The 25919-nt window shown below is 40.7% G+C and overlaps 1 protein-coding gene across 1 annotated transcript in view; it reads right to left on the bottom strand.

Annotated features, from left to right (window-relative positions):
- Positions 1-25919, bottom strand: part of uvrag (UV radiation resistance associated gene) — an 86734-nt gene that overhangs the window by 29006 nt on the left and 31809 nt on the right. Inside the window, exons 12-13 of the mRNA XM_042431936.1 lie at positions 24641-24806; positions 12305-12380 (exon numbers count right to left, since the gene is read on the bottom strand). Of these exons, the coding sequence (XP_042287870.1) occupies positions 12305-12380; positions 24641-24806 (242 nt within the window). The remainder of the gene's footprint in view (positions 1-12304; positions 12381-24640; positions 24807-25919) is intronic.

Genomic DNA, 25919 nt, shown 5'->3' with positions numbered 1-25919 from the left:
AAAAACAACTCATAATATTGCTTTTTCCTTTTACAGACGCATGTTAGGTGTAATTATGAACCTCTGCTTTATGTGTCTTGCTTTTCTCCAAAAAAAAGACAAAAACAAAAAAAGCCAAACAGCTACAGAGGTTTTCGTAAAAACTCAATAAATGCATAGATGGTAACATGGATTTTTTTAAAAATGCGGCCTAATTCTCCATGAAACAAATCCGGTTAGGACTTGAAGTGAGAAGCTGAGACAGAACAATCAACAAGAAACAAATAGCTATTGTGTGGTGAAGTTTTTTTTCCCCCACGCTTTTGGTGGCCAACTATGTAGATTATTCCAATAATTCTGTGAGAAAAAGAGTGTGAGGTTGAATGTGTGCTTTCTGACTCTCTAATGAGCTGGAAGAAGGCCACTGCTGAATGGAATTGAGGGTTAAAGTGAAATACGGGTCAATGCAGCTCTCTTATGACACCCAATTCATATAAACTTACAGTTTCAAAACACCTAGCTGTTGTACTTTATCATCTGTCTTTTTATTATTAACCTAAAAAAGTACAACTATCAGATTCTATCAGATGCTTTAATGAAACTTGACAAAATAAAACTTAGACCGAGTGAAATAATACAAAACCAATCTACAAAAAATCCAAACATCTGTTCACATAGCACCTTGAATCAGGTGAATGTATTGATTGTAACTCTGTGGGCAACAGACTGGCCAATTGGTGTAGACTGGCTGAGACCGTCTGATGGAGAATACCGAGCAGCTTTCCTTTTCAACAAGGATGGAGCAGAAGAATTATGACGGGGCTGCTGACAGGTGAACTTCTCTGGCTGCTCAGTTCTCACAGCCATAGCAAGAACTAATACTCTCCCTCTTACGCACTCTCAAGAATAACTCCAATCTGCTTCACTCCGACTGTTTAACGGTTGTGAGGTTCAGGCTCCAAACACATAAAAGCCAAACACATGCGCTGACATAATATAATTACAACATGTGCATTTGTGTTTATATTTGTAGTTGGATGCATACTTAGCTACGGCATGGTGCCGTTTCTGTGGACAGCATCCTAATTGCTCTGAAAGGCATGAGCCTACGACTTGGCTGAGACATGTTTCAACTTAAGAAAGGTCTGTTTCCATGAGGACAACAACAGCGGTGGCAATAATTTATCCACTAAAACTTTTGAAGTGCCTGTTTGGCGTCAGCATGGAAGAGTAATAACCTGGAACACGACAACAAACAGATGTAATCAAACTGAATCTAAATATATGACATAAGCTTACATATAACTAGTACTAACCTTTAGTGTAGTGACTGTCACTTCTCAGACTTCTATGTGAAAATAAATTAACTACTTTCTTAACTACTACTACCTTAATTCAGCTTTCTATGCTAATCTTGATATAGAATGTGTGTGTGAAGGTTTATGTCGATAATCTGTTGTTGCACTTAATATTATATCTTGCATGTCTTTGTATCATATAGGCCTATATTGTTATTACCAGTAACTTACCTGGCTCTAAACCATGTGAGCCAAGTAAAATTCTCTGTATTCTCTGTATATTTTAGAAAAGAAAACAGCTTACACTAATTATTTTTGACGAAAAAGAATAAAAGGGCCTCCTTGCAGCCTTCTTTTTAACTTGAGCCGGTGTTTATTTAACAGCTGCTTTCATGAGCCTCTTAGCCCCTTTTCTCCAATAACTGTGAAACGATTATGTGGCCTCTGGGACAACAGGCCTGGGCTCATCACAGGCGCTTCATTAATAAAGAGAAAGCTGTGGCTGGATGGCAGAGATGATGACATGACAGCCAGGACACCCCACCCATATCCTGTTGTCCTGGCAGAGTAATGGAGGCTGACATCAGGGGTGATAGAGAGACACTACCCTAATGAGGTGAGAGTTTATTTGGTGGAGGGGAGTGTTGGACCGACTGACGTTCAGCGAAAGCGACTAATACTGGATTAACTTGACAAAGCCAAATTGAGAAAAGGAGACATCGACTGTCTTGCTAGATGATGAGTGCCACTGAAAAAACTCTGCGGTCCAGAGCCGCTGTGTTAATGCAGATGAAAAGCTGCCGATTGGCCAGAGTCAACGGGCTGTAATGAAATCCACATGGAAGCAGGAACAGCACTGGATAGAGGGGCTAACACAGAGCCAGGATGGCTGATATTTTTTCAAATACTGACCAGATGGGGCCAGCATTGTTTTATTCTAAGAGCTGTTTAATGTCGTTGAGCCCTACTAAGGTCTGTGCTCATGATTGAATGCCTCTACTCCCAAACACCAACATGACAGCACACAGGGTTTGATGAATTAACAAGAAAAACAAGTTTTTCTAAACTTGCTGACATAAAATATACTTGGTCTCTGCCCTCTGGATTCATATGACAAGTTGGGCCCCAGGAGCTGATCTTGGCCAGCCCAGAAAAAGCCCACAAGCAGAGAGAATTCTTTTGTTTGTGTGCCTTGGTCCAACTTCACTCTATTTTACCCCAAGAGAAACACAGAATGGACCTTACTGCAGATATCTGAACACACAATGACATAACTATGATCAAATGAGGAGATATAACCTCCAGTGAAGACTAAAAGAACCTACTTAGCATGCCATGGACTGTCTGATGGGTTTCTCTCTTTCCTTTTATCTACTGACAGTTACTTTCCTTTGTTCTGTCATTACTCCCTGACTCAGGCCAACATTTTTTGATATTACCATAGAAACTTTTCAAGGAGTTATCTGTGAGTGAAGGGACTTTAGAGAGGCCTCTGTGCCAAAGCAGAGTAGCGTAGCATGTAGTGAGACAACAGGAGAGCAGACTCCAAACAAACAGGCCTCAGCTACAAATTCCAACCAGCTGGAAACTGCAGACGCACTATTAAGTAAATGATGGAGCAGAGCAGCCAACACTTTCCAAACAGCCAGAACATTTTGCCAGCAAAATGTACAGTCTGACCTGCGGGAAGAAGACTGATGACGAGATTCTAAGATGATAATCGTAACATGATTAAATTGATTGATTATAAAAAGACGATACATACTGTAAAAGCAAATGACACATGCCACTTGATGTATCTTCTTGATCTCGTCATTCTGATGTTGTGAGATAAATTATACTAGCAGTACTGGTCCCTCTCTGCCCACTGACGTCTTTGCCTTCATCAATCTCTGCAAATAACATAAAATTTTGGCTTGACTTAGCTACCTAGAGACACCAACATTGGTCAAAGCTTAAATAACCAACGAAAGCTGAATACTTTTGCACATATGAAATTCTCTCCAATCACTCTCTCTCTCTCACACTCACACACACACACACATATATACAGACACAGACGCAGGATTAGCATTTACTTTTACCCTTATATTTAGTGGAACTAGCTCTGGTTCCTCTTTGTGGTGATGGACAAACCTGGGACTGCAAACCACAAAATGTGGAAATTCAATTAGACGAATTTAAGTGTTTCATAAAGTCATAGGTGGCTGTCCAGAGGAATTCCCATAAAACCCTGGAGCTCAGGCATAATCGCAGCGCACTGACAGCCTCACTACGTACACACGCCCAAAGCTGGAAACCACGGAACTGTGACATACACTTACAAGTGCGGTCTGAGACCTGCTTATAAATCGCAACTTAGAGGCCGACGGCAAGTGGGAGCTGACAGACTACAAAGACCACTCTCTTCATTGTACCGGTCAGCTCTGGAGCATCCATCAATTCTTTCTTATCGAAAACAGAACCTGAGGCCGGGCGGTTAAGGCTTTACAAGCACAGCACCACAGATGTACTACCGCCTTTCCACAATCTCCCTGATATAGCAGTATATGGCGAATATTTGTTTATGGAAAAAGGGTGCTCCTAGTTTTGGTTGTAAAAAGGGATTCCACCAGAGACTCACTCTGGCCAATAAGTGGCACTGGATGCAAGCTGTAGCTAACAACAAAAGTTTGTGATGGAAAACAGGGACCACACAGTAAGGCTATGAAAACCCATGGGCATAGAGAGAGGTGTACGTTAAGGTCTGGGTTTGGTTAATAGATAGCTTGAACAAGGAGAACCACAGGACGACTAAACCACTGGGTGCATTTTTCCTACAGGCTGTTTCTTCAGAGCTGAAGAATAGTTCTTATCTGAAAGTAATTTCTCGGTAGCAATTCTTCCTGTAGCAGTGCGGGGAGCTGGTCAAGTTTCTACTCACACATCTCCTGCTCAGCCTGGGCCAAGATACACAGATCACAACTTATGCTCCCGACTCAGTCTCAAAACATGTATCAGTTCATTTAGCGCTGGCAGCACTGGTTATTGCTACTTCATGCTTATTATAAAAATGTGAGGATATATACATAATGTAATTACAGGGAACATTAAACATAGAAACTATGACATTTGAAGATAATTCACTAATAATTTGCATTTCATGGAAACATTCGCTTCTACTATCATAATAATTCAGATAGTGTCTGTCCAATACATACAATGCACAATCCAAATTAAATAACAGAGCAAACCTTTTGACACATCTAATCTTAGTTGTAGTATCATTGGAACAGGGACTTCCCTTTCTCTTCTTCCTCTTTGCATCAATCATCTGAGGGGGAGAGCAGGCAACCATCAGCCTACTGTCTCTGGTCATGTCAGGCTGTTAATCTCACTCTCAATTGAACCCACTTACAATCCGCCAAGAATAATTTCTTGCTTGAAATGTAATAAATAAAGTACACTAATGAAGTGCTTTTTACTGTCAGCGGAGTACAGAGATCTTGTTAAAAGTGACACCTTAATGGCACTCAAACACGAAACATATTGTCAAAAGTGTAGTCTATAACTTATCTTCTATTAGATGTAAGGGGATGATTATCCAACATTTGTAAAGCATGTGGCCATATGGGAAATGACGTTCAAAACATACAGATTCAAGCTATTCTTCACTTGGCTAAAGCAAAAACAGACATGTTTATGGCTTTGTTTAAAAGAGAACTTCACTTGGTACCTCATTTCTTCTTTCCTCCTCCCTGTTAAGAGTGAAAGTGAGGTATATTACGTTGACTTGGCACTGCATTTTCTGGTGCCTGTCCCGCCCATTATGTGTTTTATCATATCAATCCCTGTAAAATGGAAAACGGATGTGGCTGTTATGGAAGGATGAAGACAATGAGTGGCAGCAGGCGGTTGAAATGGCCTGATTACTTCCAGGCCCGTCTGTCTTAGAGTAGAGATGGTGGCAGCATCTGGGGAGCCGTGGTCCTGGGTTCAGGTAAACAAACAGCGTACAGTGGGCTGCATTATGATTTCTGAACATCGAGGAGTCTGTTTGTTGAGATGAGGTTTCTGCAGAGGCGGCTGGACAGAAGAATGACTGCTGTTGTTCAAGGGGGACAGTGGAGATGTAATTGCCTGTTTTTCTTTCTTTCTTTTTTTCTGGAACGCTCTCTGGAACGCACTGAGAAGTGAGTCATGAACCGCAAGCCTCAGCTGGACAAGGAGAGAAAGACCAACAGGCTTCTGAGGGAAACCTGGAATAGTCTCGTCTAAAAGTGTTCCAATTCTCAGAAAGATCCTGTTGAGAAATAGGCTGTAGTGTTTTCTTCTCAATCAAGGGAATTCAAGTGGAAAATGGTGATAAATACTACAGATATGACCACATAGAGCAGAACCTTTCTCCTGGGAGCAATGCTTTGACGATTAAATGGTGGATCTTTGTCAGCTACGATTGTTTTTCCCATAAAGGCTTCTCAAGTAGTTTAAGGATAGAGGTTCAGACACATTACAGCTATCACTGCTATCTCATTCAATCTTGTTTGGTGCAATACTCATGTACTATAAAAACTTGAATATAACTGAAGGAAAAGTTTGCAAAACATGTGACAAAAGAAACTGAGATAACAGTCCTGTGCATTTACTGTCCAGAATATGTATATCAGACTAAGAAGAAGGAAGCACATATTTTGATAACCTACATTTGCCTATTACACAATCACTCATTGTACACAGCCATTTCTGATTCACAGACTTGTGAACTGACAGAGAGTAAACACACAACTGCGTACAGGAATGTCAACTGTGGAAAAACTGAGTTCAAGTGCAAGTATGGTTTCATATATTGTTTCACTATAGGGAGCCATCTGTATTCACAAAGCCCAGTTGTAGACCCTGTACCATCTCCAACATCCGCACTAAAGAAGAAAGGAAATAAGGTAATAGCTGGAGATAGTTTTCTTTGGGGAATTTTAACAGTCTTGACAACTCGGTCCGAGGTGGAGGGGAGTTATGAGGTGGAAGGGAGCTGCGTAATGTTCAATTTTTGCATGTCTTTGCTTGGGTCATATGGTTTTTATCGAAGCACAATCACATGAGCTAATGGCTGCAAAAGGGCTATGCCAAGACTCCGTCGTATCTATATTGACTGGGGTCATGAGCTTTGTCACAGAGGTGAAAAGCTGAAGGAAGGGCCTCAACTATGGAAGATATGAATTAACAAAGATGAAATGGATTAGAAAGGAGCCAAAGTGAACGGAAGAGGAATGAGGTGAATGGGTTTGCTCGCAGCCACCTCAACCTACCTAATGACACATACAGCACTGTTTATTTTCATATTAATTTTTATGACAGTAAACAGAGACAGCTCTCCAGCCAGCTCATTTTTCAGTTCAGGTCAGTCAACTGTGGTTTGAGTAGTGTCAGTGGAAAAAAGGATAATTTCTCCTGTTGTCCTGTTGTACTGTACCCAAACCAACAAGGCCTCCCTTTAAGTGTGACATCATTGAAAACTACATTTTTATAATTAGTGTTGGGCTAAGTGGCCTGTGGATCGTACCATGTGACCACAACATTCTGAGACCAAATCTGACACAGTTATTTCATTATTATTGTCATATTTAAGCAAAGGTTATTCCTGCTAGAGCACTTACAGCCTTTCCAAATAGCTTCCCCAAGTATACCTCCAGCCAACCAGCTCCTGTTCCGCTTGCTGCCACCTCCACTAACCACTAAACACAGTCGGCTCCCCCATGAGTCATAGCCATGTTTTATGGAGCCACAGTTGCCACTCTTAATGGCAACAGGCGCTCTGACGTATGCTCCAGACCACCAGTATGGCACTCTGCCTGCAGATCATGGTGTGAAATTGCCAAAAGACTAAGAAGGTGGGAGACAGACGACTTTCCCCAGTAGACAGAAATAAAGGTGACCCCTGAGCTGACCTGCTTGGGCCGCAACAGATTTGCTGTTTTAATTCCAGATACTTGGTTTCCTGTGCCTGAGGCCCACAAAATATGATACACCAACCTTGGTGACTGAGAACTAATTGTTGTGCCCACACCCTCCTCCTAAAAGCCTAAAAACCAGGAGATTTTGTGTAGCATCAGTTGTCATCTGATCAGCTCCACATGCCTGTTTCCCAACAACGTAGCCTAGTGGATAACACAGGGAATAAGGAAATGCAGCACATGGCATGCCTCCAGACAAAAGGCTGCTGGTTTTCCTTTGGAGTCAGCCACACTGACTTGGCTAATTTGTTTCTGTGAATGGAGGAATGGCAGGTTTAACATTTGTGCCACCCTGTGGATGGGCACTCTAGGCCCACTAACATACCTTTGGCCAACAATTTCAAGGAAAAGCAGCAGCCAGATGTCATTTATTTAACAACTAAGCTGAAAGAAAAATTACATTCTCTGTAAACAACACATTCTCTGTTTTGGTATTGGTTCAACTGGGACTGAGAAAATGTGCATGTTAACAAAAATGGCAATGTCTCCACATAAACATGAGTGACTTGCTCAGCCATTGCAGGTTTTGCAACATTTTCTGATTACAAAAGAAATAAGAAGGAGAAAATGGCTGGGCTTCAACCCAGACATTCCTTGAAGCCTTTCTAAACTTCTTTTTGTCAAACAAATTAACCCAAAGTGGCAACACAGGAGTGTGTTACCACCTGACAGCCAGGGTGCTCTGAGCACCCATCCTTACCCATGACATGAGGCCTAATAAAAGCAAACGTCTCCCTTTGCCACATCAAAGCAGGGTCAACCCGCTGTGTCCCTGATCCTTCGCCAGCTTCCCTGTATCACTTTCAAACACAGCCACACAGGGCAATTTAATAAGAGATGGACAGCTAATGTCTCCCACCCAGACTCTAGTCAGTCGGCGAACCAGTCAATCAGCCAGCCAGTCGGGTCTGCTGTGAAACCAGACCTCTGCTTTGTATCACATAGCCAGACATTGAACAAGCTGTGCAGTGGCTGCCTAGCTCAAAGAAGAAATTTTTTTAAAACCACACACAAATAATAACTGTCTGCTGTGACTAAAACGCTGTCTGTTGGTAAATCATGCCAGCAATCGAAAATCTGAGGCCAAATGTGTATGGGTCAGTAAGGCAGTTATTTCCCTAGTAAAACCCCCAATAAATTAACAAGAAACACACAGCAGAGCAGGAGTGAAACAAAGTGCCCCTGATAAAGTAGTTGAGAATGACCAAGTTACGAAATCCTAATTTAATTTAATTATAAAGGAGAAATGACATGTAGCATGAAAGAATTCCGTTGCTTCATGCATTTCCCGGCCTTTAACTCACAAAACTTGTACATGTGTGATGTGTGATCCAAGAAACTGAGTGATCAGACTCACAGGAGTACACAGTCTAATGCGGTGTGCAGAAATCAACCAAACACGAGGTGGGGAAGCTCTGTTTGTGGTGGGTTCTAGGTAATCGACTGTGACATGTTTACCACTTCTTCAGTTTTGAAACAATGGTCTACTATCACTCTCATATGGAGCCGGACTATTCATGTGGCACCGTTAAATTGTTTTGGAGTCAACCTGATAACTCATCCCTAACGTGGATGTAGTCAGGCACACATGGAATGCATAAGACGGCACTTTGAATGAAAGCTGAAATATCATCCTGTAAAAATACTGATGCTCTCACCAAGCTGTTAAAAGTAGAGCGTGTTACTGCAGCTTTGGTGAAAATAAGAAAAAGAAGTGTTTTTCTGTAGGTGACCTTATATTAAAGATATGAATTATGCTGCAATGAACAATTTGTTTATTTCTATGTGCATGAGTTACGTTTAGTTACTTTTCTGTCACTGAGATTCACAGAAATGAGCCCCAACAGAGGTTATATAAAGAAAGAAGTATTACATGTTTATTAATTCATCATTCCACAAATTGCCCTTACAAAGTTATCATACACTCCTCACATGTGCCCATATGTGTTACACCTGGTTTACATCTGGTTTAAGATGGTTTAAGTTTGAATCTTTCTGCATTGGTTTCATGGATGCAGGTGAAAACCTCATGCTGACTGTCTGGACCTCATTTTTCATCTGAAGAGGACAAGATTCCTTTGAAGCACCATATATATATACATACTATGGTTTATTGAGGCATCCATTTTTATGATGAGCAAAAAACATATTTCTTAAAGAATAAGTTCTCCTCTTGACTACCAGAAAATCACTGTACGAACACTTTTGACACCAACACTGCTCTGACAAATTACGTAATTTATTTTAGATTTTATTGCTAGGAAGTAAATTTAGATAAAGACTATTTCTCCTCGAGCCACAAACATGTGTGTTCTATCAGTAGTCAAATTAAACTTTCAGCAAGATTGAGCATGCAATGCTACATCTGATGGCAGCACATGGTTAAGAGTCATGAAATCTAAATCTCAGAGAGCTTAGATCATGATGTGTGGCTATGATAAAAAGTGAATATGGGTGGGGGCTATGTGAGATGAAAGGTAGGAATATGCATTGAGAGGGTGACTGCACGCTAAATGTTCAAAAGCAGATACGGCTTACACTGTGCCGTGGGCATTTAAGTTTCTCTCACTCTCCGGTGTATAAATATTGCACAGCATACTTACTGTCGGTTGAAAAATATATAATCCCACATTTTACATACATATTACATCATTGCTACAAGCTATTTTCCGTTCAACTTCTGGGACATATGAAAATATTTTCTAGAATTTCTTTGAGCTTCACAGCAAAATTTTTGCCAGGTCTTAAAGGTTGTGTCTGTTACAAGTCACAGTGGTAAAAACGCATGCTTGTGTGCATATGTGAGCAATCAAACACTTGCCTGTGTGTTCAATCTTGACAGTTATTATAGCACAGTAACATTAATCAAATAATACCGACCTCAGTAGTTCAGTCCAGCTAATATTTCACCTCTGGCTTGATAGTGCTTGAACTGTCAAGCAGTGATGGAACGTGTGTGTGATTAGAGTTAAGCATTACTAACAACATACATCGAACTAGCAACCTACGATACCAACCTTGAATAATGGCTTCATATTGGATTCTTCACACAGACAAATCATAATTTAGAAACATGACAAACTATATCCAGAGAGACTTTTTAAAAAACGCAACAGGCGGCTCTGCCTTTCACTTTGGTGGTTTCAGACAGCACTTATTTTCATTTGCGGTCTCAAATATTTTCTTATCTTGATATTTTCTTGTTCTTGGACTCTGGTGGGAAGATGGCAGACTTGGATATTGGCTAGCAGCTTGTGGTCTGGTTTTAGAACTAAAACCTCCCCAAGTGCAGTGGTTTGAAGTCAGCCACCTGCTAGTGCTAATTGCCTAGTCCTATTCAGTGGAGAGGCCCTTCATTCCTGGCTGGACGAGGAGGAAAACAGGGAATGGAATGCAAATTGTTTAAAGTCAGTGCTAAATGTTTGAGGGGTGAATGGAGGGAGTCACCAAGGTCATCACATTAGGTGTACTTTAATAAGCACAGATAGGTCGAGAGTTCAACCCTCCCCTGAGGTGTTTGTGTTTGTGAGTGATGGAGAGAGAAAGGAGAAACCAATTTCGAGCAGTAATTCAACATATGTGCCAAATGTCACCCACCCACACACACATAAATAGATTTCAGGATGCGACTATCTGCACTTTCAAAGACACCTTAAAGGATAAGTCTGGTGATATTCTATATTTTCTTTAATGTCAACAAATCACATGAAAAAACCAAAACCAACAAAGCATCTGTCTGTGTAGTGAAAAACTGATATCACTTATTCCTCTGTGCCACAGACCTCCATTGTTGTCTAAAAACCACTAACAAGACTAAGAGTCTACAGTCATGCTAGCAGCTCTGTGAGGTTAAACTTGAGCTACATGCTAAAGTTAACATGCTAACAGTGACAATGCTAACATGCAGTTGTTGAAGCAGGTATAATGTTTGCCATCTTCACTGTCTCAGTTCACCATGACAGCACGCTAACATTTGCTAAATAGCACTAAACACAAAGTACAGTGGAGGTTGATATGTATTTCATTAGTTTTGCAGATATTTGGTCAAAAGCCAAAGAATTGGACAAATTGAAATTCTGACCTGAACCAAAGAGATTATAATTTATCATAAAGGGGACACGAATATGTATGCCAAATTTCAGCCAGATGCTCAGATATATCAGTCTTGACCAAATCGGTGGACTGATCAACTGATCAACATTGTCATCCATAGACCCATGCTGCGAGCATGACTAAAAACACATCAGGGAGCCACATTTTTGCCCTGGGTGATGTGTTCCATTATTATGATGAACATGGGCATTGTAGTTTATTTGTAGTTGATCCCACATACACCATCCAGCTGCTACATAAATACTCACTAGAGAACAAAATCTGCATCTGAAAATGGTTCCCAACAAATGCACTGTTCACTCCTGTTTGAGTGCCCAGTAACCAGCTGTTTCAGGGAATCATTTAGCCTTTTTCAAAAAGGAAACTTTATTTTTATGTTTTTTGGTTTTTTTGAGGTTTTTTTGAGATTAATGTCTTCACTAAATACAAACAGGCTTGTGGCTGAAAGCAACTATGGCAGTCAGAAGTATTGAGAGATGGACTAACACATTGTTGGTTTTGGTCTTTTCATGGGACTTGTTGACATCATTAAATTTATGAATGTAACCAGCCTTAAAAGTGACTCCACAAGTTTGTGTATGTATCAGTGAATAACAGTTTCCTAAACACTAAATAGGAGTTGTCTTTTGAAAGTTATGTATGCAGTATGGACTTTATATCATTAGCTGTGAGAATGTACTAGTTCCTATATAGTTTTTATTTTCCAAATCTCAGTTTTTTAACACTGTAGATACTCTTGGTAAAAAGCTTTGACTATTTTCTCTATGTAAACAGAAACATTGATTGAGAAGTGGAAATTATGAATTCATTATCTTCTCTCAAAATTTTCAGGTCCTCAAATTTGTCATAAGTTTCCATTCTTAAGTAAAACTTTCACTTGTTAGTAGCAAACATTTGTGCGCTGAATGTGTGTTAATATATCACCTGGGCGATGTTCTTGTTGAGTAAGTAGACACCATATTCAAAATGAAACCGCTCTCCTCGGGGGTACAAAGGGAATCTGTGAAAGACAGGAGAAAAAGACAAACTTTAACAGGAGGAGGTGATTTATTTCTCTTGATCCATTACCAACAGAGTCTGGAAACAAAGGTGTTAAGACCCCTCCGAACAAACGCCTGCAAGCCAACTAAACATAGTCAAGCTTACAACAGCAGTAAATCCATACTGCATTTCACAATACAGGTCTGTCCATGTGAAAATGTCAATGAAGGATGGTGGGATTAAAAGGGTCTTCATTGCTTGTTAATTTTACTTTGAGGGATTCAAACAACTGTTGCTCTTTGGCTCTGCAATAGGCAATGAATTCTTCCCATTGTTGAAAGTGCCCGTTCATATAGCCAGCAGCGTTTACAATCAGTAACACTTGCAGACGGTTGAAGACGCAGGGTCTGGGTCTATGATCCCATCCCACAGACGCCACCTCCGTACCTCGTTAAACTGAAATATCAAACAGGAGGGTAGGCGTCCAAACAGCCTGTCCATCCACTTCTGAGCAGGAACAAAGAGAACTTTTCCTTTCAGCATGGTGGGAAAGTCCCATCGGTGCAGGTCAGATGTCTTAGTTTGGACTGCACAAGGAGTGCTTCTGAAGGATGAGGAAGAGTATGCTGACATCCAGAGTGGGAAAATTCTCTTTGCTACCAGGGACTTAAGGCTGGACTCATCCCTTCCTGTCATTATGTGCTTATGTCTGCTGATCTCCCACTGAGGAGGATACAGTATATTGGGAAACCAGCTCCACAGACTGAGCAGGGCTTTGGTCTGACAAAACACACACACATACATACATACACACACACACAAACACACCTGTTTGCATCAACATACTTCTGATGACCTTCACTATCTACTTTCATATCTTTGCCCTGTCTAAACTCATCTCTAAAAGCTTCACCTTAGCCTTCAGAGTAACCTAAACTTAATCCTACTCTTACACTTAACCTCTCACCCTAACACTGAAAAAGCGTTTTTTTTTAAGAGGTGGGAGGAAAAATGCTTCATTTAAGTGTTTTTTACAGCACATGACACTGACATCTGGTCTTTATAAGAGCAAGAATTCTACAAACATGAGATGTTACCATGACCAAGTACTGTCACATGCATATAGATGCAGCATCCATGCAGTTAGACAAATAAACGGCTTTTGCTTTTCCAAAAGCCACATCAAATGGAAAGCACAAGCAGAGGAAATATTATTGGAAAGAAAAGAATTTCCTCATCTAAAATGTCTTGATCTCTAAAAGTTGTGTCATTGTCTGATGCCATATGAGGGCAGCAACGGCTCTTCAACAAATTCTACGACGTAACACACAAACACATATATGACAGATATAAGTGTGACCAATTCTGTAAGAAACGTGCTTCTGTGATGATATGACAGCTCTGCCGGAAGCAGCAGATGCGTTCTGATGTATTGAATGCTTTGCACGTGTGTGTGTGTGTGTGTGTGTGTGTGTATGTATGTGTGTATGAATGAGTGAGTATGTGCATCCGGCATGCTTCCCTCCCGTGTGTGTGCCTCCCAGGGACTGGGTCATGGTCTTTTGTTAATCCTGTGTGAGAGCAGATATAGGGCTCTTCACCCCCTCTTACTGTGACCTATAGGTGCCTGAGGCAGTGGGAGAATACAGCAGAGAATACATTTCCTCAGTGCTGGCACTTCACTGGACTCTGCTGTCATCGGAGATCATGCTAACAGCAGCGTAACCCTGCAGGTTTCAAGTTCAGAGTATTGATTCAGATGTGCTTGCGGTATGCTGAAGGTTAGATTTTACTCAGATGTTGATGCTCTTAGAGAACAAATCTTTAATGACACCCATGTTTGAGCATTTCAGCTGTAAAAGCATTTGTCAGTTTGCCCTTGACAACATGAACTTACCCAAAAGATTTTTTAACGTGAGGGCTTTATTTCTTTTATTTGGCATTTATCCATTTCTTGCAGATTTTCAGACCCTTTCTGGAGATTCAGACATTCAGAACTAGTGCTCACAGTAAACGCCTCCTCACTCTGAATTACTTAAACTATTAGCATTACAGTGCAACACTTGAAGTTGTAGACCTAAATCCTATCCAGATGGAGATCATTGGAACCCTAGAATAAATTCTAACAGGATGTTGCTGCGAAGGCTGGCAAGCAAAAAAGGAGATGCTGTAGCCTGAGGGCCACACAGCCAGCCACTTGTTGGTTGTCCATATCCCCGACATGCAGCCAGGGCCCCATGCAGAAAGCGACATGCCAGAGGTCATATCTCAGCACTAGGAAATAACTAACAGAGAGAGGAAGAACAACACAACAGGCATTCCCCTCACACGACTGGCATTCCCAATATCACTTCCTCACGAACAGATAGGATTTGTTTTCTGATGAACACGCATGAAAAGGAAAACAGAGCCACTTCCAACACACACACGCAAACACATGAACATACACCAGCTCCGTCACAGCCAAGTGATTAATGACCGCTGTCCACTGTGTCTGAAATCACACTGGAGAGACTCCGGTTCACCAAACACCAGGAATTCCTCCCAGGGACGTCTAGTAAAGTCAAATATATTATTACACACCAGCGGGGAGGATCGAGGGAGGAAGTCTGAAGACGGAGGGAAGGGAGGAGGCACCAGAGGAGGAGTGTGTGATTCAGTTGGCGTGCACATTTTATTATTTTAAATATAGTATTATCTAATCTGACCGGGTTTATCCCACTGAGATTAAGACTGGAAATAAGCATAACGGATGTAGATCAAGCATACAGCATTATAAAATGTAAAAGACATTGCATAAAATAAAAAGGAAAGAACTCACAAAGACTTCATTTTGCTGTCCAAAAGTCACTTTTTTCTTTTTCAGTTTTCACCTGACTAAGGTCTGACCTTGGAGGCAGAAAGCCGCTGCTATACTTTTTGCTAAAATAGTAAAAATGTTAGTGGTGTGCGCCTGGGAGAAACATAAGGAATAGCAGTAAGAGGAGACAGAGCGCCATTTTTAATCACTCAGCCAGCGGCATAAACTGAAGCAGTCCTCTACACTAAACAGGATGAAATAAATTATCGTCCTGGAGGAATATGGAGGCCAACATCAGTACCCTGTCTGTCCATCAGGACAAAGGGTCCAGAATAAACAGAGAAAAACCAGAGAGATTCTCACACAGGCTGTAGAAGTAACTGTTTGTGGCACTAATTGTGCTTTACCGCTGGAATGTAACAATTTGTTTTCATGTTGTTTTTAAATGAGGTCGTGCTTACTTCGTCTTTTGCACTTTGTGCGCTACGCTGTTGGTTCTTTTGTCTAATTTTGTTGTACATATAAATCAAATCAAATCATCTCTATCTCAGCAGTCCTCCTCATATTTCTTCACTTTCCTAAATCAAGCCATTTCTTCCATCAGCACATCCCTCTCCTGCTCCCCTCAGTGGCTGCTCTGCTGAAGGGTCATGTCCGCCAAACTAACACAGCAAACTGAATATGACAGGCACCATAATCAACACACCCACTCACTTTAAAAGACTGATTACCGAAACATGAAATCTGCTTTCATTTAGCTAATATTCAACTCTGCGTGCTCTGGACAAAAAGATGAAATAGAAATGACAGTGAGTTGAGAGCAGAAGTAAATCTGTCACTTTTTTCTCGTTTTATAAAAACATTTCATCATCTTTTTCTTCTCATCTCCCCTTCAGAGCGATCTCACCACAGGACATTTAACGTGCAAATGCCAGCTCCGTGTGCAGACACAAAAATATGTAATTAATAAGTGTGGAGCCATAACATTATAAAAAGACAAAGCTGAACATCACAGGAAAGTCCCCTGTCTTTACAAGAGAGAATATATGTACGCCCCCCCAGCTGCCAGCAGCTCTTTAACAGCAGGGTCTAGACACCCGTTCACCACATAGACAACCTGAGAGGATAAAGGAGGGACTCTTGTGTTAAAAGGAGGAAACAACCAATAAACATATCGCTAAAACGATGAGATTAAGCGATAGAAGTTCACTCTTTCTTCCTGTCCATTTTTTTTTTTTAACCACTCCTTGCCCTGTCTTTTATTCCTGCTGAGGGATCACTTAATAGCAGGCTGAGTTATAACTCTTTCATCTTTGGGTGATCCACCATCAGTGTCTACACAATCTCCCTGGACTGCACCCTGGAGGCCTGCTAGCAGGTGTCAGCAGCACATGATGTCTTTTACAGCCTCCAGTTAAATGGCCACATTTGTGAGCTGTTTGTACAAAGAGGAAAAAAGGTGAAGTCACTATGGCCCAAAGACTCTAATTAAAACTTTGTGTATGCATTTTGCTCTGTAAATATGGTCTGTTTAAAACTAACATTGGTTGTCTGTAGTTTTACAACAATGACAGAGCCAAAATGGAGGGCGCAAAGTCCATCTGAGCTCTGTTTTTTGAGTTAAAATGGCCGTCGTCTGTATAGGAAGCCCTGTTAAAAAGGAGTCTATTAGAAAACCAAGGCCAAGGTCAGTGGGTGCTTCTTGTGCAAACTATAGAGAGCATATATATGTTAGCATGCTATAGTATACTGGACTCTCTCTTCCCCCGTGGGTCCATTGTATTAAATGGAGGAGTGTACTGTAAAGGAGGACGCAGCTATGCAGGTGGGTGGTCGAGCTCAGCTTTACTCTGGTTCATGAAAATACGGTGGGAAGACTCCTGGTGACTGGCTGACCTACTGTAATGTACACACAGGCTGAGGTCTCCACATGTGTTGGCTTGCCTGTTTAGACATCCTAATTAATACTCCAAATGTGCAAAACAACAGTCCTGGCTCACATGTTAGAGACGACGTTTGGCCAGTACTTACAGCCCTTGTTTTAATGGAGGGGGTTGCTTGTGAGTTTCACAATGTCTTTAATGTGCAATTTCAAACGGCATGGGACTATAAATCATCTGGGCCTGCTTTTTAAAAAAACACCTGCCTTGCAACCGTCAAGGCTCTAATGGCAGTGGTTACTATATAAATCACAGTGAGCTGTAATTTTCAATATCTGAGAAATGATTACACTGAGCATCTGTCAGTGAATACTATTTTAATGACTGCTGCTGCACTTAAGACCCCTGTATAACCGTTTCGCCATCTTGGTCTTTGCCGTTAAAGCGTCTCCTGAGTGATGTGGCGGTTGCTTGCTCTGTCATGCTGGGTTTTCACCACAGCTCTTAAGAATATCCAGGGGTCCGCTGACCCCCAGCTCCCAACCCCAGCACTCTCATTTTCTCTCTTTTCTTTGCTTTTGTTTCCTTCCATTGTTTTAATCACAAGCAGAGATGGAGAAGAGGGGCTCAATCTGACCAGCACCCTACACGGCATTCACGAGCCAAAGACCCTACGCAGACCATCACTTCATCTCAAATGACATGATATCTGACTCTCTATCAAAAGATTATAACACCTATTACGGATTAATATTTCATCCTCATGGCAGTACTGAGAGAGCAAGAGCTGATACTGACGTAAGACTTCCCACTTCCTTCTCAATCTATAAAAAAAATTTAATACTACTACGGGTCATTCCTTCCAACCTACAGCATCCCTCAGAAAGCCATTTAGCACAGATGCTTCTTGTTATCTTTTTAATGAAGTATGGACAAAGACTGCTCAAATAAGCTGCGCAACAGCAGGACTCCAAGATGAAGGGCCGCTTATGCAACTAACCTGTCACCCGAGAAGAGACTCCTTGACTTCTTCAGAGCTATTATAAACATACCATTCCCGCCATTGTCCTTGAGTGATTTGGCAGAAAACCTCAAAAGACAAGTAAACATTCTGTCCAGTCCCAGGGTGCCTTTGTAGTTGACATACAGACCTAAATAATGAGATATTTGTTCGAATTTGATTTGAAGCTCTCTGGCTCCCAAATCGAATGGCTCCTTCATCTCTTCTATGAGGAATAAGGTAAATATGCAGCTGAACCACTACCAAACATGTGCACATCACACTGCTAAAATCACAAGATTTATTCTTTAATAACACCATCTTATATAAAACCCAGTATAACATCATCAAATTCTCATTTCATTCTAAATTGAATACTCATTTTAATATCAATAGCAACATGAGAGATGGCACAACAACTATAAAGATCTTGAATTTCAGTTGGAGTTGATAACTGTAACTTTTTAAAATGTGTTTATTACATTTATTTGTACTGTAGGTCAGAGTGTGCTGATGACAAAGACAGCATTTTAAAGGAGGAGAAGGCCGAATGTTTATCAGCTACCAAAAATGAAATTCCACTGATCAAAACTGTATTGGCTTAGTTATCAGCAATCTCAGGACGGATACTTCAAAATGTCTGCAGATGAAATGGATGAAATAGCATGTCATTTTAGAATTTGGGTGAACTGATCCTTAAACTTCTGATACTGAATTAACTTAAGTGGAACGATAAAAAGCCAGACTCTACTTTTTTATGTGTGTGTGTGTACACCTTCTTCTAAAGTGGGTCTTTGAGCAGGATATTTAACCCCCCCACCCCCACCCCCCCGCAGCCTCACGGTGCTTTTCCCCATCATTGCTGTGCAACCTTAGGCAGAACAGGGTAGTTTGGATGTAGTTCCCCCTCTCCTCCTGTGCACATGGTCCATGTTAAGAGACATGAAACCGCTGAAGCCCCGGAACAATAACCTCTTTTCTTGGAGCTCACAGGTTCCTCTCGTCTTAAGCAGGCCTCCCTCCCCCGGAATTCACGTTCACTACCTCCACCGACAGTTTCTTGTTTTGTTTGATCCCAGCAGTGATGTGTAAATTCCCACTTACATCCATTTTTCCGTTCGCCCGTGATAATTTTTTTTTTTTTTTAACTGATTTGCCTTGATGCTTTAGGTGAAAGACTATATGAGGGAGTGCTTGCTATTTAATGGCTGGGTTCTGGTCTCAATCAAACACTGGACATCTGGATCGCATCTCCCTAGTTCGCCCCCATGCAATCAGACACACTGGAACTGAGATCTGCACGGGACAAAATGTGGGCGCAACATGTCATCGTCCGCTGATTTCAGAGGACGTCTCCGATAGGGAGGAGGATCGTTTTGAGATCTCGAAAAAAAAAAAGGCCAAATCACACAGAGTGCCAAACAGACCAGTCATCTTCCACACCTTATTTTCAAACATTCTTACAGGGCCAGATTCAAACTCTGGCCTGTGCCCAAGTGCTGGAGGGTAACACAGTTCAGATCAACACATGCCTTGACTGGTTTCACTGTGGCCAAAATATCAGACTATATGAAATAAGGCAGCCATTATTCTACAAGGCAGGTCGGAAGGAATAAAATTACATTAGCCAAACTCAAAATGTGAAATACTGCATATGTATATTCTTCACACCACACACCAATTAACAGGCTAAGCATAAGGAATTTTTTCTTGCTCAAATATACCCGGCGCTCTTAGAAATACACGAGGGATTTTGTGTTGGATAGTAACTGGAGCGAGTTGTTAAGCTACCAAAATCTGGATCCACATTAGGTGCTGCAGTAGAGGCACAGAATGGGGATGCTGAGCCTGACCTAAAAAGATGCATTTGCGGTTTGTGGGGTCATCTAAAAAGAGCACAAAGATTCATCACATTGCACAAGTGTTTACCAGAGAGAAGCCAGGTTAGGACAATTACCATTTAAAAAGAGGCCTACAGTGCAACGCGCAACTAAAACAACATCAGGTTTCTATGCGCACGCCATTAGAATTGACTGACTGCTTGCTAATCCTACCGCACTTTGAGAAACTGATCTCATGCCACCTCACTTATCACCACCGGCTGCCTCTTTCCGACACTTTAATCACCCCTTTTTTTGTACACTTTTAGAGTCTGGCTGGTTGCTTTCCGTCTTCCCACACATCATTTTGCGTTGTGTCTGCAGCCCTCCAGGGCCTCAGGGGTCATAAACATGTGCGGGGGGGGGGTGAAACTTTGCTGGCCCCACTCAGGGACACCTAAGGGCAATGTTGGATTGTTGTGTCTGTTCGTCAGCCATACAGCCTACAAGTTTATTTTTTGTTGCTAGACGCTGGTGTAAATATCCTGCGTGGTGGGACTGTAAATGCATACAGTGCAGTCGGGCCTCCAGCCGCGAGGGAATGTGAAGCAACCCCCAGTGAGTCTCTCCAGCTGTTGTCATGACATAATCACCCACACAGAGAGATGGCCGCTCAATCACGGTGTTGTCTGATAATGTCTCACTTTTTCTCTCTCACACACACACACACACACACACACACTTTCTCCCAGCTGTTTGTCTTCTTATGTGTGACATATGTGGATGTGGATGTGGAAGTGTCAGCGCTTATTTACACGTCATTCTCATGTGCTTCAAATGAGAATAAGCAGTCGCTTATCTTTGACTGAGAGTACAGCAAAAAGGGTAAACAAAGGAGTTGTTCACTGTTACACGGTTACACACAGGTTCAGAAAAAAGTCTGCCATGCTAGTCCATGAGCAGCTGGCTATAGAAAATGAAAAAGGTGAGAATGGAAGCAAAGGGATGGTGAGGCTTACTGGTCTACAGTCCTGTTTAAATGACCTGATTTAACATTGCCATGTGGCCCACATCTTCCCCCTGGAACACTGACAATCTCCTCTATCCATTCATGTGTGGATATTTGTGTTGTATTGAAAAGACAAAAAATTACAACTTTTACAACTACATTTTTACTTCAAAAGTCTCCTAGAGCATGTATAGTAATATTCACATGCAAACTTTCTGAATTTCTGACTTGTTCTAAAAAAAAAAAAAAAAAAAAAAACTATACAGTATATGTCATGGCTGGGTGACACAATAATAATAAACGCTGCAAAGAAAATATGAGAAAATTATTTTCTAAATATTCTTTTAAAATAAAATAACAAGAAAAAAGGACTGAAGTATTCTGCTGATAATTAACAAGACGTGTGCGTGGCAAAAGCAACATTGAAGGCACGATGTAAAGAGCTGAAGAGTGCAAGCATGACTCAGGACTTTGATCTTTCTTCTCCTCTTTCAGTGGCTCTGAACTATCACAGACTATTCACTCTAAGGGGGCAATCATATTCATCCACATCCATGGCTATTAGTAACGCTGTTGATTATAGTATAAACTTCTTCATCACTCCCCCTCTCTCATTTACTGAAAGGGGTCCTGCACAAGTAGAATGTTAATATGCATGTAAGGTGCATACCTGAACATGTGTCTCCCAAACGTGCAATTATCTTAACGCACAAGGGTTTTTTTAAATTCTGCCTTGATGCATAGTTACAAGACCATAAACATATACAAATAATAATTTCATTACATCGGCATGTGCGGTAATTACAGTGCCTGTACTGTTCATGACTTTCACAAACAGCCCTGACGAATCCCCAGGTGAGGTTAAGATTCTTAGTTTATTCTTCAATCATGAAAAGTTCATGATTCAACAAAAATTATATTATGCTGTGAATACAGGAAGCGAAGTGGTCATAGCCCTGAGGTGTGATAGAGACACTGGCATAAAACGGGAACTGTGATTTACAGTCTCAGCAGAGCTTCATTATGAAAGAGAAGCACTCTCTGAACACCTGAGTAAACTGAAAAAGGGGAACTTTGAGTTGTTACCATGGGCAAAACAAAACAGCTTAAGAGTCACCGACTCCTGCCGAAGCTACAGTATGCATGTCTGTAGTGGAAAAGGGGAGAGATGTGCTTATTCGCGAAAAGAAACATCTGCACTGACTGCAATGTGGTCAGTAGACCTAAACCGAGAATTTCACAAACAGACGGCCTCGCAATGAAAGAAAAATTAAACCGTGAAGACAATTTGAACTATTTCCAAAGGAAAATAATTGGTTTTCAAAGATGCATTATTGAACTGATTGGAAAAAATGAATTTACCATTCTGATGTACGTCAGAGCAAGTCTCAAATCAGCACACACAACCAAACAATTCACTAAATATATCGGTACTATATTTGCTTTCCGTTATGTATCGGAAAACTCAATTTCTGCACTTCTCCGACTATGGATGTAGATTCGTCATATTTGGACTGTACTTTAATCACTTTAATCCAATTTTTTAACCAATTCGATCCAAATCATCTTGGAACTTATCTGTTTTTGCTTATAGAAAGAAAAGTGCAGCTATCATCGGCGAATGGAAGACAGGATAGTATAGTGAACTTCAGCTGAGGGGTGCGATGAAGACAAATATAATCCCTCTTGTATTCTGTGTTGCAAAGAAAGCAAACGATAGTTACTGCAGTCACCACGTTCCCCACTGCCACTTCTGTCACAGAGGGTAACATAAAAAATTCATTCATTCCACCTCAACTACTGTAAGCCATTCATAAAGCTTACAGAAATGTATTTCTGCCAGGGATGTGCTTTGGATTACATGTTACAAGAGGTCTTGAAAATCTTACAGAGCATTCTGATGAGTGTAGGATTACTTTGGCACCCTGCCGGAAAATGGATTTAACTGCAGATGATTTGACTTAAAATGCTTAGATTAGTTAAGCAGTATGAGCTTTTACAGTTACAATTCCATACATACTGCATATGGTTCCTCTCAGTATTAGATATCTGAATTTATGGCGTGGAATATGGAATAAAACTATAACAAGGCCGACAATTTATTGACTACAGTGTTCCAGGTCTTTGAAATCTCGCAGCAGTGAGTTATTTAATGTGGCTCCTTTGGTTTGATAGATTACTGAAACGTGTAATAAACTTCAGCAAGTATTCTAGCTTTTACCATATGTACTTTCTTTACAATGTTTAAAATGTAACAAATGTTAAAAGAGTTTTTGGAGCTAGAAGTTAACACCAGATAACATTTTGAAATGAATGCCCTTTTCCTTTTTCATTTTACTACTTTGTATTTAAATTATGTCCAATCTTTAACACACAGTAGTTAATCTGTGTGATTCTAAACATACTGTGTGACTTTTCTGAAAGTTCAATGATGTCTTTTCAACACATACAACTATACAAATTTTCCAAATAATCAGATAACAGGCAGTGGTTTGTAAAATTGAAAATATTTGCAGTGGAAAATATTCAGTCTACCTTACACACATCCAAAAACACCCACACTTGTGAAGAGATGGCATTAGAAGTGAGGGAAAAATGAAAAAAGGGAAATAGGATGCACAGTCATACCGATGCAAATCGTTTTTTACACATCCAACATTTCAACTGATTGACCTTGAGGAAAACCTTGATGTAAAAATGTGTTTTTCATAGAGATTTTTCCTTTGTGTCGGATACTAAAAAGAAAATCAGTTACCATGTCTCTACACATACTGATTCATTTTAAAATATAATGATTCACACAACAGCCATACTGTACATGAACCAACTGTGTAGTATAAAAAATATACAATAAAAGTTAAAAAAAAAAATTGTTGCATTATTTTGCTTTTTACCTAAGTGACATTCAATCACATATCGTGAACTCTATATACAACAACAGCACTGCTGCGAAAACTGTTGAGTGAAGCAAAATTCTGTTTGAACATTTCACATCTTTGTATAAACTGACGATAACCCATAATAATCTCATTTACATTGTGGAGAGTTTTATTTTTATTCTAAAACAAATAACTTGTTTCCTGACTCACCACAATCAAGTCACACCAAAACAGTAACAGTCATGATTATGCTCAATCAATAAAGGTCTATCCACGTAGCCATTCAAAATGAATTTCAAGATTGATTAAGAGTGCTGTTGTTTAGTATTGTTCTGTATGCGTTGAGTTTGTGCTTGTTTGTGCAATCACTGCGTTATCGAATAATTGGTGTTGTGTTGAGAACACATGTGGTCCTAACACCAAATGAGTCGGGAGGTTTGCTTCACACTCACAACATTTCATGCAGCAGTCTCTGCACAGCCGTGAAAACAGAGGCCCTCGTCTGAACATCAGTACACGTGACCCAAATACTTTGGCAAAGTGGAACCAATCATACAATCCACTCAAGGCTGAGAGCTATAGCATAACATCAGCCTACAGAGAGTATCTGCTATCATTAATTTAACAGAAAAAAAGACATCTACATATTAATGTCATTGAGTAGCTGCTTAAGCGGAAATTATTGTAAGAAAAAAAAAAAAATCACACAGAGGCCCAGAGTGATTGATTTCAAGGAAGTAAAGAGCAACTTTGAATTTAGAATAATCAACTTTTTATAAAGCAAGGACTTGGCCAAACATGTATGTCAGCATTTGTGATGAAAGTGAGTATTTTAAGATTAGCCGTTCTTGTATATTTGGTATTTCCACATCAAGTATTCAGCCTACTTACTCTCTCTCCTTCTCTGTGAGTCTGTCAGTGATGGTGTCCTTGATGGAGGAGCGTGAACCCTTGTGGATCACTGGATACCTAAGAGGGATCTGCAGGAAGCATGAGATCATCAGGACCAGGTGTGAGGTGTAACCAAGGGCGACTGCCACGCTCCCATCATCCTTTGCTGCAGGACACGAAGTGGAAAAAAAAAAAAAGAGAGAGAGAGAGAGAGAGATGGAGTTTGGTTCAGCAGACAACAAATGTTGTACTTGTTAATGCATCAGTGGGCTTTTTAACACAACATTAACACACCAAAACTAATGCAAATTAAATTCAAAACGGCAGTATTTTAATCACCCCAAAGTCAGTATTGTATTATGTCAAAAACTTCAAAGCATATGTCTGTTTTGTTTGGAATGTACTTTCATTACATGGAAAAATAAATTGTGTTTACATAAACCACGTCCACATCTTGTGAATCCAAACAAAAATGTATAAACATCCAACCGAAGATAGCTTAGTAACCAAGTATTCACAGGAGGAAGAACACTTGCATTCATGTGGGAACGTGTTTTTGAAAGTGATACAAAATGCGGCACAGCATACACCATACCAAAAAACCTTGGCTGCAGTGAGTTACCCAATTTCTTTCAGATATGCGCTTGAGAAGCAAAAGCATCACGTAGAAGTATCCCCTCTGAGCCCAAATAAGTTTTGGGATGCCTTTGTGGACATATCTCACAGGGAAAGAAACGGCAAACCGTCTCGCTTTAAGTGCGAGAAATGGTTTCAAGACAACACGCTAAGTGGTTTCACATTCTCTAACAGCAGCAGGACACTGCTCGAGGCAAAGACTTAAAATCACCATGGTTTTTATCTTAATGCTTTGAAGTAATAGACTATGGCAATAGAGAGCGGTAGATTGTTTGCCTCATACTGTGTGTTTTTCAACTTAACACAGATAGCCTGCTTTGTATCTTTCTTGTTCCTGCATTTTTTTAGTTCACCGGCAATAAACTGTTTCCTGGCCTCTGGTGCTTTTGGATGATGCTTCACACTAACAGGACTATCAGGTCAACTTAAGGACAAGCACCTATAAGTGACACCTTAGGGTGCATCAGGAGATTGCTGATACCTTGTTAGATTGATCTGACAAGGAAAGCCTAGTTAAATGTAAAACACTGATGGGCCTCAGCGCAGTGTCACCCTTTTCCACTTTGACCCCCAGCAGGATTAGGACTCCAACTAACCCTGACCCTGGTCTCTAATGTGGAACATCCTCCCCCGCAGGCCTGCT

Source organism: Thunnus maccoyii, chromosome 13, assembly GCF_910596095.1.
Source record: "Thunnus maccoyii chromosome 13, fThuMac1.1, whole genome shotgun sequence".
Lineage (NCBI taxonomy): Eukaryota > Metazoa > Chordata > Actinopteri > Scombriformes > Scombridae > Thunnus > Thunnus maccoyii.
This window is presented reverse-complemented; position numbering and strand designations above follow the sequence as displayed.